This window comes from Myiozetetes cayanensis, unplaced genomic scaffold, assembly GCF_022539395.1.
Source record: "Myiozetetes cayanensis isolate MyiCay16 unplaced genomic scaffold, myiCay2020 scf6-25, whole genome shotgun sequence".
NCBI lineage: Eukaryota > Metazoa > Chordata > Aves > Passeriformes > Tyrannidae > Myiozetetes > Myiozetetes cayanensis.
Window position 1 is genome coordinate 55,147,216 of NW_026087853.1, and position 13,184 is coordinate 55,160,399.

The 13,184-nt window shown below is 52.1% G+C and overlaps 2 protein-coding genes across 2 annotated transcripts in view; both read right to left on the minus strand.

The window, feature by feature from the left end:
- PTDSS2 (phosphatidylserine synthase 2) overlaps positions 1–5,886 on the minus strand; it is a 33,246-nt gene extending 27,360 nt beyond the window's left edge. The window contains 1 exon segment of the mRNA XM_050334871.1: positions 5,634–5,886. Within this exon segment, the coding sequence (XP_050190828.1) occupies positions 5,634–5,827 (194 nt within the window). The 5' untranslated portion in view covers positions 5,828–5,886.
- A 567-nt stretch (positions 5,887–6,453) lies between these two features.
- On the minus strand, positions 6,454–10,113 carry LOC126650294 (uncharacterized). Its single transcript, XM_050334874.1, has 5 exons — positions 9,383–10,113; positions 8,617–8,699; positions 7,654–7,774; positions 6,747–6,953; positions 6,454–6,666 (listed from the first exon to the last, which is right to left on the minus strand). The coding sequence occupies exons 1-5, from the start codon at positions 9,624–9,626 to the stop codon at positions 6,623–6,625; spliced, it is 699 nt and encodes a 232-aa protein (XP_050190831.1). The 5' UTR covers positions 9,627–10,113; the 3' UTR covers positions 6,454–6,622.
- Between the last annotated feature and the right edge of the window lie 3,071 nt (positions 10,114–13,184).

A 13,184-nucleotide genomic window follows, 5' to 3' on the forward strand; every position in this document is an offset into this window, starting at 1 on the left:
GATTAGAATGCCACATAAACCCACCTCAGAGGTTTTGGAAAAGCATGGAGATACAGATACACACCATGCCTTCCCACAGCCTGGGAGGCAAAAAGAATAGAACAAAACTCCCCAAAAGGGAGCAGCAGGTGGAAGTGCTCATCAGAGTGAAACCAGGATGGATTTCCCTGCACAGAGGGATTGTGTTCACCTCTGCGCACGCACACTGTAAAATAACACACCAGAGGAAGACGAGCTGAGAACATCCCAGCAAGGTAAGCACGGCAGGAATTACGTGGAAAGGCTTATGTTCTCCTGGCCTGGTGCCTGGGAGGCTGAAAAGAGCTGAGCTGGCCAGAGCAGGAATCTTCCCCTTGGAATTACACAGGAGTTCGGGCAACATGCACTGACCAAAGGGGGCACAAACCACAGCCAGTTCTAGGAGGTTGCACGTCTGGAACTCTGCACACAAAAATACGTAAGGCCAGGAAGATGATTTGCAATGAACACTAAAAAGTTCTAAAAAATTAAGTAGCTTCATTTTCTGCCTTTCTGTGCTGCATATGTGTCTATTTCCCCACTCAAAAACTGGGACATCGAAGTGAAATAAATTAGGTTTGTTTTTACAACATCCACTTGCCCTGCTCATTCAAACACCCAGTAAGAGCAATTTCAGCGGCAGCAGCCAAAACACCTCTCCCACACCGCAGTTCACAAAAAAAAATAAAAAGGTGGGTTTTTTTCCCAGTTAACGGGATTAAGTTTGATCCCAACTTCTCTTTTTCATGCTAAGTCATTCTCCTGTCACACTGAGAAACTGAAAGGAAACGACTATCAGCACCTTTGTTTTCCAAATGAAGCCTGTGACACAAACGACCTAAGAAAGCTGTTTAAATACCTCTTTTTTGGGGAGGTTGGGGCAGATCCCTGGATGGAAAAGAGGGAGTAACACCCCGATGGCCTCATTCAATCTCCCACAAACTAAAATCAGCTTAAGTAGGGACCGCACCCTTGTTATCCACTGCTTGTTTGTCACAAATGATGCAACGACTCCATTAAACACAACAACAATCACTGGAACACCATGCAAAGAATTTATTTATTAATATTTTGGTCAGTTCTCTTAGGTGGAACGGAATTCCAAAGGAGAGCCAGTCTAGTTTGCCCCTTGGGTTTAAAAAGTTTCATTAATTGCTGCTGCTGGAGAAAGAATCTGTCAGCAAACTCAATTAGTCCCATCAGCAACTTTTTCATTATTTATTCCTTCATTCCAAATAATGACGGTCATAAAAGCATTTCTGAGAGAGACTTTTTTAAATGGATGTCAGAGCTCTGTATCCTCCACAAACCAACACAATCAGCTGGGAATTTTAAGAAAAATGGCAAAAAGCACTACAAACCCATTCCCCCAACAGCAGCAGAGGGTTTGTGTGAAGAATAAGACACAGGAAAACACACCAAGAATTAGCAACAGTTTCAAACCTACCAATATTTTGACATTCAAAATTAAACCAACAATTAACTGGGAAACTGCTGGGATAGAGAGAGTGCCTGCAAACCTTCAACAGAAATCCAACCATACAAATATCCCTGTTGGTTTTAAGCTGTAGGCTGCATTTTAAAACCTGTTTAAACTCTCTAAGTTAATAAAACAGTCCCTATTCTTAGAGCAGTTGCACGTCTTGGGCACATCTGTGAAGTCACACAACGCCGATTAAATTTCCCCGCGGACTTGGGACACTCCAAAATAGCACCAGGCACTTGCCTTGCCCTGAGCCAGTGCCTCTCCTCAAATAAACCCAGAAACAGGGACCTCCAGAGAACCAGGACCACAGGACAACACCAGAGTTCTGGCAAATCAGGCATTTTTCTTCTGATCAGGAGGAAGGACCGACAACGTTTCTGAACTTCTACAGAGCCCACAAGTTCCCCAAATGCTCCAATTTCAATTATTGAGCATTTTCATGTTTAAACCTTTAGAATGTTGCAGGTGTTAGTTTAGAGCAGTTCCACTGGGACAGGTGACCAGGAACTACAGGCAACACACTTCAAGAGCATTTTTCCCTATTCTCCTTAAAACTTCAGGAGCGTGTTTACAAAAAAAAGCACAATGTAGAAACTTAACACTCAGGTGGGGCATTAAACTCTCACAGGCTCTCTGCACAAAGATATTCCATCTGCACTTCCAGCTTGCTTGGCAGAACTACGCAATCCCATCCTTTCAGGAAAGGGCAGCGCCATTCCCATAACACAATTCCCAGGACACAGCTCCCCTCATCCACAACCAGCTGGTGAGCACGGCTTAGTGGGATTGCACAAGGCTTGAATGTCCCAGCTCCCTGGCCCTGCCAGCACATTCCCACAGGCTGGAAAAGCACGGCTGGGTGACCCAGGAACAACGTTCCTCTGCTCCAGATAAGCAATGTGCTCCAGCGTGGTGAATCCCGAGCAGGCAGCTCGGCACACACAGAATCCCAAAACCGCCCACTTGACGCATGGAAAAATCCACACTGTGTTCAGTTCCCAGCAAAACTCAAGGAATGTTGTCTTGGAAGTGCCACAGCCAGCCCCCCGGAGAAGGCAGTCCCTGCCAGCCTGAGGATCTTCTGCCTCCCTAATCTCTCTTCCGGATAAATCCCCACCTCTTCCTCCAGACCAGCCCTTAGCAAATCCCATGAGGTATTTTCACAGATAAGGACAATCTCCATAAGGAATGTTTCGGTTTGAACACCAATCCCATCTTTCCAAAACCAGCTGGTTTGCCCACACACATCCTCATTTCCAAGGCCATCTGGGAAGACTCTCACAACACTGAATAAACCAAGAGGAACACGCCGGAAGAGGCTGCCTCTTCCTTGGCTGCAAATTCCATGCTCTGTGCACCAAATGGGCCGAAATAATTCCCACAAACACTGTATTCGCCCACAGAATCACTGCCATTTCCTCTTTTTTCCTTCTTTTCCTATTTAAATTCCTGAGCTCCACAGATCCCTGCTGCCACACCACGACCTCAGGGAACCCGCATCACGCCCGTGTGACGGCAATATAGAATTATTAATGTGAGAGATAAAAACTCATTAATAATCAAGAGGTGACGTTAAACCAATCAAACCCAAATTAAAGCAAGGCTCGGGAAAAGCAATTAACCCACAGAGTCACAGCATGGTGGCAAAGGCGCATCTGGCACCTCCCAACATCCTCAAATCAAGACTGGATGGACGTTCTCCTGGAAGACCCGCTTTCCCTAAAGACACGCTACAAATATATACAGAAATCAGGATAACAAAGAAATTTGAGGAGAAAATCATACACAATGTCCAACTACGTGCTCCCTTCACCTAAATGATTCCTTCCCTTGGCATTTCCTAGTGGCAAAAAGAGCTGCCAGGCTACACTGACTGAGCAAGTTCCCCCAATGGAGTATTTTCCAGCCCCGAGTCATTTATGTGGAATAAGAACAGAGATATTAGCACACCACTGGTTTTCCAAAGTTTCGAACAGATATGAAGAGCAGGAAGCCAGCTAGGAAGCTCCACCTTTCACAGTGATCCCATTTATAGCAGGAAAATTGCCTCTGCAAAGTGAACTACTCCAGGAATGATTTCTGACTGTGTTTACAGATCCCAAATCCTTTCATTTTTCCAGATAGAGAAAGCCACAGGGGTAAGCTTATCCCTAACTTCTGGACTTCAAAGAGAAAGTACATTCCATACTTTTCCAAAGTCAGAGGGTAGCCATCCTCACAAAATCCCCTTTCCTCTAGCCACCTTCACATCACGAGAAGAGTCCCAAGGGTCACAGGAAGAAAAGAATTTCTCTGGATAATCTTTATACTTGGACACTTTAAGAACTGAGTCATTGCCAAAGGACACTCTGTCATGCACAGGTCAAAAGGAACACCGGGAAAAGCCTTGGGACTTTTCCAGGTGTTTAAGCTCCTGTCTGTCAGCAAAAGTTACTAGGGAACAGAAAATTAGATAAACAGAGAAGTTAAGGAACAACTCAACAGACCTGTCCCTGCTGCCCTCCTGAGAGAACAAGGCACATCCAGATTTCAAAAGGAACAATCCACATGGTCACACTGACTGCATTCCAGCTTTTATTCTGGGATGACAGACAGCCCTGACACTACCACAGAGAGGTGCAACGAAGTGAGATTCTACAGCAAAAAACAGCATTTTGAGGCCTCACAAAACACCTGGCAAGGGCCACCTGAAGTAGAGAGTAAGGAAAGGACACTTTTACCCATTTTCCATTTATAGGGTGTCGCCAGGAGCCAGCGATTCACTCAGCCTACATGTGCTATGCTCTCCAGAGAAGGTCCTCTTGTCCCCAAGACCACGATGTGCCTTGGCTACACCCGCCTGTCGGGGTTCTGCAGAGATCCCGCCGGGATCCGGCAGCATCCCAGTGCTTCTTTGCAGCTTGCACTGGCAGGAACGTCACCTACTTCATCGGGATCAACACCCTCAGTGCCGCGGCTGCCCAGATTGGCAGGGTGAGAGCCAAGTGCACTCCCCTCCCCACTCCTCCATGACACACTCCAGCCAAATCCCATCGCCCTCAGCTCGTATTCCAAAGAAGCCTCAGCAGTGTCAGCTTAGTTTCCTTCACCCAAAAGGACGTGTGTTCAACACGAGCAGAAAAACCACGGACCTGCACACGTGTGAGCCGAGGGGATTTGTGGAACGACTCCAGCAAGGACAGGATTTAGGAGCACTTTTCCAGGTACAAACATACCACTTCCTGCAAGGATTGAATGCAAGGAAGAAAACCTGGCCCAACACCATCAGTCATGGGTTTCTGCACCCGTTCTACGGACCGAGACACACGAAAATACAACAGGACCGGGGCACGACCACTTTGGCTGTCTGCCAGGATTACTGGGAAAAACACGGATGGAAAAAGCCTCTTCCAAGACTGAGGGAGGGGGAAGAAGGAGGTGGGGTTCACATAAACAATGCTGATAGTTGGAATCCAGCAGAAATGCTTGCCTGCAGACAGCGGGCTCCCAGGGTGTTGGAAAACACCTCCAGAGCACTCACCCCATAACCCCGGGTATGGGGCAGCTCTAAGGGTCCTGCTCCTGAAGGGCTTGGGACCAGGACTGGGAAAGGAGGTGACACGACCTAAAGCCAGCCCCATTAAATTGCTAGGAAACAATGGTACTACAACACCAGGAAAACACTCTTAGCCTATTCCAGCACCAGTACACCAGCTAACCCAGGGAAACATGAACAGTGGATAATAGGCAGTAAATCCTTTAATTTTCCCTCCCAGACCCCCTGCCCATATCCTATACTTCAGGCTCTCATAGATACCCCATTTCCCAGTGCTGCCCTTCTATAACCTATTCCTCAGCCCCCCCATATCCCACCCCCCCGCCTCCCCTATCCTATTCCTGTGTCCCCCCCAAATTCCATTGCTCAGCCCCCCTCTATCCCATGCCTCAGTGTCCACCATCCAACACCCCACTCCCCAGACCCTCTCTATCCCATTCCTCAGTGTCCCCTCCACATCCTACTGTCCAGCCCTCCCTCTATACTATTCCTCAGTGTCCTTGCCCCATATCCCATCCCTAAGACCCCCTATATCCCATTCTTCATTCCCCCCCCCATCCCCGCCGAGGGGGATCCCCGGAGGGCGCCTCTCACCAGAAGAACGTGTTGGTGCCGTCGTCGTACACCTCGGACTCGGTGCTGCGGCGGAGACCGGTGCTGTCCCGCTCGGCCCCGGGGGCTCCGCCGTTGGGCTGCGGCGGTGGCGGTGGAGCGGGGGGGCCCGGCTGCTCCTCTAGCGCGGCCTTGCTCAGGGCCCCGCCGTGCACTCGCCGGTCGCCGCGCCTCATGGTGGCGGGTGGGACCGGGGTGGGGACAGCGGGAGGGGACAACACGGGGGACACACGGCGGGTCCGGCAGGGGTGGGAGGGAGGGAAGGGGGTTGAATGTGACGCGGCACGCGCGCGACCCCGCGTCCGCGCGTGCGCGGGGCGCCACGCCGGGGGTGGGCGGGGCCGGGCGGGGCGTCCCTCCGTTGCTGTGGCAACCGCGCGGCGCCGCGCGCCCGCCAGACGGCGCCACTAGCGCGCGCGGAGGGGGGGGGTGTCCCCACCCGGGTCCCGGTGCCCCCTCACAGGAGAGACCCCCCGGTGCCCCCTCACAGAAGTCACCCCCGGTGCCCCCCTCACAGGAGTCACCCTCGGTGCCCCCTCACAGGAATCACCCCCGGTGCCCCCTCCCAGGAGGGACCCCCGGTGCCCCCTCACAGGAGTCACCCTCGGTGCCCCCTCACAGGAGGGACCCCCGGTGCCCCCTCACAGGAGTCACCCCCGGTGCCCCCTCACAGCAGGGAGCCCCCCTGGTGCCTCCACACCCTTTCCACAGAAACGCAAAAGAAAGGGGGAAAAAAAAATGAATAAAGAGAACAGTCCTTTCAGCTGTGACAGCACTGTGCCATGAGCGCATCTACTCGGCATTGGCACATTACATCAGGATTGTTGTTTAATGCTAAAACTCTGCATCTCTTGCAAAAGTAACCAAAGAGCGCTAACTCACTTGCACACACTCACTTGACTTACTCAAGGAAAAGTGCTCTTTGCCAGACTCTTGTGTGGCCTTCAAGTACGCCAGACTGTGCTTTCCCATTAGTCCCATCCCTGATGCCGTGTCCGTCCCAATTCCCACATGTCTGTGTGATGAAACATTAAATATACGACCAGATTTGCATTTGCAGAAATGTGTTTTTCTAGTAAAAGTTTTTGTTCCCACCTGGAGAGCTCAAATGCAGGGTTGCTGGGTGCTCCTGTGCCCTCAGAGCTGATGTATTCTTAGAATTCCGCAGCTCTTTCCAAATTTTTCTTGGCCAGGCTCCTCGTTCAGAATGTGGCATGCTGATCCCGGATGGCAGGCAGGGAGCTCCGGCTTTCTGGAAAGATCCTGACACAGCACCAAGCACCACAGAGGGAACAGGACGCTCTGCAGGAGCAGACAAACAAAACCAGGAAAGAAATTAGAAGAAACATTTACAAGGCTGCAAGTAGTCAAGGTGACCTTCAAAGGTCCTTTCCAACCCAAGCTATTCCATGGTTCTATGAAATACTGAAAAACAGCAGGGTTAGATGGGATATTGTGAGAAATTCTTCCCTGGGAGGGTGATGAGGCCCTGGAATGGATTTCCCAGGGAAGTTGGCTATCCCATCCCTGGAAGTGTCCAAGACCAGGTTGGACGGGGCTTGGAGCAACCTGGGCTATTGGGAGGTGGGGCTGGATGGTCTTTAAGGTCCCCTCCAACTCCAACCGTTCTAATATTCTGGGATTCTATAAAATAAAGGAACTGGCCACGGGAGGGCAGCAGCCGGCTGGGTTCAGTTACCGTGAAGCACCAGCTCACAACCATCACTCATTAGTCTGTGAGGGGCTTTTATGAGCTGGCAAAGCCTCATTTCTGCCTGTTTGCCCTCTCAGATACAGCACCAATCGTGTATTTGCCGCATCTGAGCAAGAAGGGTTTAGCCAAAGATTCCCCGAGAATCTGGAAAACTCCTGCCCTTGGAGGCAAAACCAGTATAATGCAGTTTTGGGATATATAAAGGACATTTCTGGCTGCTGCACAATCCGCTCTCGACCTGAAACACTGGAGACCCCGTGATGCTTTATGAGACCTGGAGGCACTCACCTTGTTCTAAGAGACCACAGAATATCCCAAGTTGCAAAGGACCACCACAACCTCCAGTTGGAAAGGACAGTTTGGAATTAGGAGAGTCTTTATCCTGAGGGTGTCCCAAAAGGACCATCTCCTAAGCCAGGTACAAAGGAAAGCAATTCCCTTTTTAGGCTTCTCCTGAGTGAGAAAAAAAACTAAAACAAACAAATCAACAAAAAAAATAAAAATCCAAGATGCAGGGAACTGAAAAAAGCAAATAAATCTTTTAGCACCTTCCTGAATTAGGGATGTGTTCCTTTGCACACTCAGAAAGCATCACTGCCAGGGGAGGTGGCCAAGCAGCCTCTATGTGGCTGGAGTGGTTTCACACACAAAAGCCTCAGCAGTGGTCTGTTACCTCTCCTCAGGTGGGAATTACCCTCTCCACATCCAGCCAGGACTAACAGGTCAAGGAATGCTGCTGGAGCTGCAGTGCCAGCACACCCAGCATGGGCCAAACCGCTGCCCAAGGTGGCCGGAGTCCGTCGGTGGGTTCGGATGCATGACCAGCCCCAGCAGCCATGGAGCTGAACAGACCTTAAATAATTCTCCCTGCTCACACAGGACTTGTGTGGCTACACAGGCTCGAGCCAGAGCCCCACAGCACCTTGCGTCAAGTGGATTTTTCACAAGAGCTTGGCGGGTGCACCATCTCCCTCCCCGATTCCATCTTTCCCTGCTGCCGTCCCCAGGCCCAGGCAGCACCACAGAGCAATAAATGCAGAGGTGGTGCATGGTACGAGGGGAGGGAAGTACTGAAAGGGGGACAGCATCGACCTGGTCACCTGCCTAAACACAAAAGCAGCTAAATCTCGCCCAGGCAAAGCCGAATTCCTCCTAAACAGGAGCAGTAGCAGAGCAGTCTCCTCGGAGTGCCGTGGCATGCTGAAGGGGATGGATACCTCGCCCAAAGCCAACCTGCAGGCACAGACTCACCTTCCCCACTGGCTGATAACGCCCACAGGCTTTCAGGACTGCTGCTGGATGCCCACGCTCTGGAGAGCAAAGTCCTCCCAGCCCTAGTCAGGAGAAAGGAGCCAGGGTGTGGGTGGAGCGATGCGGTTGTTCCACCCACAGGTAAGCCCGTTTCCCTGGAACCAGCAGCGCTCACACTGCAAAGGTCTTTGCTCTGCTGGCAGGTGGAAAGCGCTGCCTGGCAGGGCTTCAGTCTCTCCAGGTAAACACACACACACTCCCACACCCAGGGAGAGCTGCTGCCCAGACAGACTGTTCTCCACTGCAGGCCATCGCTGTGGAGCACTCCTGGGAGGGTAGAGGTCTGCCCCTGCCTTCCCTCTGCACTTGGTTTCACACACAGCAGGACATTTGGAAGACAACTCTTTTTTTCCCCCTGTTTAATAACCCACAGGTCTAGTCTGGGGTCTGTTTAAGGCACTTGGCAAAGCCACAGGGTGATGGTGGTTTGACTGGGAACATCACTCTGAACATGCTGGCTCTGCTTTTCCTGCCAAGACACAGCTGGATTACCCCCCCCTCCCCCCAGGATTTATTTTAAAGTAATCCCCAGCAATGCTGTGGGAGAGCACAAGGGAATCCAGAGCAGTTATTGATCTTCCTGCTATTCCCAGGAAAGGCAGCTCTTCTTACTTGGAAATGAAAGTAACACACTCTCCCCCTCCCCGAAAGCCAGTATAAGGGGAGCTGTGAGACCTGGCTTACACGTAACCACCTTTCCACTCACCTTTTGTAAAAAGTGAGGCCCTCAGGTGCCTGAGGCACCTCAGGGCATGGAAACCCTTTTTAACATTGAAATTCCTGCTTCCCATTGTGCCAGTCACTTCTCCTACACCTTTGCACAGTGGCACTTCCAAGCCACAGCTCCAGATGGGAGATGATTCTGCCTCTCTGCTCTGCTCAGGTAAGATCCCATCCAGATCCCTGCTTCCAGCTCTGGGGGCACCAGCACAGGAAGGACATGGACCCATTGGAGTGAGTCTAGAGGAAGGACACCAAGTTGATCAGAGGGTTGGAGCACCTCTGCTGTGAGAAAAGGCTGAGAAAACTGGGATTGTTCAGCCTAGAAAAGAGAAGGCTTCGAGGTGACCTAACTGGGGCTTTCCAGCACCTGAAGGGAGCCTACAATGAAGCTGGAGGGTGGTTTTGGACAAAGGCCTGGAGTGACAGGACAAGGTGGAATGGCAAGTTTAGATTAGATATTGGAAGGAAAATTCCTCCCTGGGAGGGTGAGCAGGCCCTCGCACAGGTAGCCCAGGGAAGCTGTGGCTGCCCCATCCCTGGAAGCGTCCGAAGCCAGGTTGAGAGCACTGTTACACACGGAGGGGAGGGAAAACACCACACAACTTCCGGAGCTGCTTTACCAGCCAGTGAGGCGTGAAGAGAAGATTTCCAGAGCTTTCTAGAACTTCTGCTGATACCTGCTTCCTCCTTTGGGCCCCTTTGTGGCCCCTCTTCGGGGACATCGCAGGATGGCACGGAGAGGGGCAGAGGAGGGTGGCAGAGCCCTGGGGCCACAGGAGGATCTCGGCACATTTACCTGTCCTGGTGCTGGGCGGTTCTGGGCTTGCCACTCCCCTGAGCGAGGGTGAAGGGCAGCTTTCTCACCTCCTCCCGGTATCAGCTCCCTCCCAAGGCAGGCGGGAGTCCCACACGGAAGTCAAGGCGCTGCTCAGTGCACATGAGTCCTCGGGCAAAGGAGCTGAGCACGGAAACCACCTGGCAAGGAAGCCCAGGAGCCCCCAAGCCCACCTTGCCTGCGGATCTGCCCCGAGGAGCACCAGGACAAAGGAAGGCTCTCTCCACTTCACCATGCAGGTAGGAACAGAAACAGCTCCAATACTTCCAGGGTGCTGCTTTTCAGCACCTCTGAGCACCTGTGCCTCGGAAACAAGGGATACACTAAGCTCTGATCCCTACTACTCATCTGCTTCCGGCCTTTAGGGCATTCCAAAAGTAGTACAGGGGTAGCTGGGACGTTCTGCTTCTCTAGATTGGAAGATGCAGTTTCCTTTCCTTGAAAAAGCCAGGCAAATTCTCCAAGATCAGGGCAGGTGGTAAAGGTCCAGGTTTACCGTCTGCCTCTCCAGCTCAAGGCTGTCCCACTTCTCAGGAAGCCATTGGGTAATGTGGAGGTGCTCCAAGGGAAGTTGGGTGAGAAACACCCCAGAGACAAGAGCAATTTGATCATCTCAGTGTAGGTGATGGGAACAATCCAAACCCTCACCAATGCATGACTGGGAAGGAACACAAGGATGCTGGATCCTATCCAGGTCCTTGGCCCGAGTTAATCACACAGGTGACCCCGCCACCAGCCCAGAGGTGCCTGTGGCCATTTCCCTGAAGGAATGCTCAGGGCACTAGGTTACCTGGCCTGTCACAGGGGACAAGGACCACTGGAGGCACCTCAGGGTGTGGAAACTCTTTTTAACATTGAAATTCCTGCTTTCCATTGTTCCAGTCACTTCTCCTACACCTTTGCACAGTGGCACTTCCAAACCCTGCTCAGACCACGGAGCAGGAGGGAGTAAAACTGAAACTGTCCTCCCTGAGAGCAGGGATAGAGTCCAGGGTTCATACAACCCTTGCAGAGGCCGGGTGGCCTCACAAGCTCGTGATCTGACTCCCTAATCCCTGGGACAAAAAAAATTAGCTGTAGGAATAATAGTGATCCAAAGTCCCCGCCCTCTGCACCTGTCCCTGCCTACACATCTCTGCCTTCCATCAGGAGCTGGAGTGACAGGACAAGGGGGATGGCTTCAAAGTGGCAGAGAATAGGGTTAAATGAGATATTAGGAAAAGATTCCATCTGGGGTCAGCAGCAGCAGGACAACAGGAGGCGGCATTTAGGGACACCTCGAGGCCGCCCTGTCTCCAATGGGTGGCTTCCCCTCCACATCCCCATGATCAGAGGTGGTGCTGGCAGGGAATCTCTGCAGGATGAGGCTGGTGCACATGGAGGCTGTGAGAAACCAGCCAGGCAGGAATGAGCCAACATGACAGGGGAGAGAGCTGTGCCAGGCCTGATCTGTGCCAGCACCAGAGCATTGGCAACAGGGCAGAGCCCAGCAAGGCTCCCACTCCCAATCCTCTGTGCCCAGAGAGGGGCTCAGCCAGGGACAGGGAGAACCGTCACACCCGATCCTGCCCCCCAAACCTGATTAGAGCTCTGGCAGAGCAGATGACAACACCACAACCCCCCCCTCTGCCTCATGCCCTAAATTGAGTACCTTTTATCCAAGAGAAGTTCTAGGTCCTGTTACAACAGCACTGCTGGGGGAGAACATCCCTCTTCTCAAGCATTCCCACTTGGGCTTCCTGGCTGTCAGTCTCCTCACAGCTCCTGTGCTGTGGCTGATCCACGTGAGTGGAGGATCTGGTGGAACATTTCAGCCCTTTCCTCATCCTGGCCTCTCCTGCTTCCATGGCCTCATTCTCCAGTGAAAGCTTGGGATCCAGATCTTACATCAGGGCACAGTTTCACCACCATGGCTCTGCTCCCAAGACCACAGCTGGAGAAACCCGTCTGGCTGGGCTCTCTTTCAGGTCACAGTGTCTTTGGTGACCCCAAGTGACAATATCCCCGTCCCTGGCAGCTCCTTCCCGCTGCATCACCAGCCCTCTGGAACAGCAGCACAGCTGTTCATGGGGACACACCACGAGTCACAGCAAAGCACAGCAAAGAAACCCACAGGGCCACCTTATGGCTTAAGCTGAAGGAGGGCAGGGTTAGATGGGATATTGGGAAGAAATTCTTCCCTGTGAGGGTGGGGAGGCCCTGGCACAGGTTGCCCAGAGAAGCTGTGGCTGCCCCTGGATCCATGGAAGTGTCCAAGGCCAGGTTGGACAGAGCTTGGAGCAACCTGGGCTAGTGGAAGGTGTCCCTGACTATGGCAAGGGGTGGCACTGAATGGGCTATAAGATCTCTTCCAACAAAAACCATTCCAGGATTACCTGCTTTGTGCTTACCCAGAGCTGCACCCTTGGGTGTCCAGGTGTAATTCCCTGTAACCAGGAAGGTGGGAGCTGTCTTGGCCTCTGCACAGCCATTCTCTCCAGAGGCAGGGACACACAGGAGGTGGACAGGGAAAAGCCAGAGTTCCAGCAGCATTTGCAAATGCTCTCAGGCACGTGGATTTTTGGGGTGGTCCTGTACAGTGCCAGGAGCTGGATTCAATGATCCTTGTGGGTCCCTTACAACTGAGGATATTCCATGATACTATGATCAGCAGCTCGTCCTTCCCTCTCTGCCCTCTCTGCCCCTTGGCTGCATGTTTTCCAAGGATTTTTTTCCACCTGCTCTGCTGCAAGGCTGTGCCAGCCTGTCTGCCCCACTCTCCCTTCACTGGAATTTAAAAGTGCCTTCCCCACCCTCCCCAAAAAGCCAGGGTTGCCCTATCTGCCAGGAACAACAGACGAATGGAAAAGCCTGATTAGAGGCTGTAAAATCCACTGTAGCACGGAGAGACAGGGTGAAGTGTTGACACTCTTCCAGTACAAATGTCAGGGCATCAGGTGAAACAAGAGGG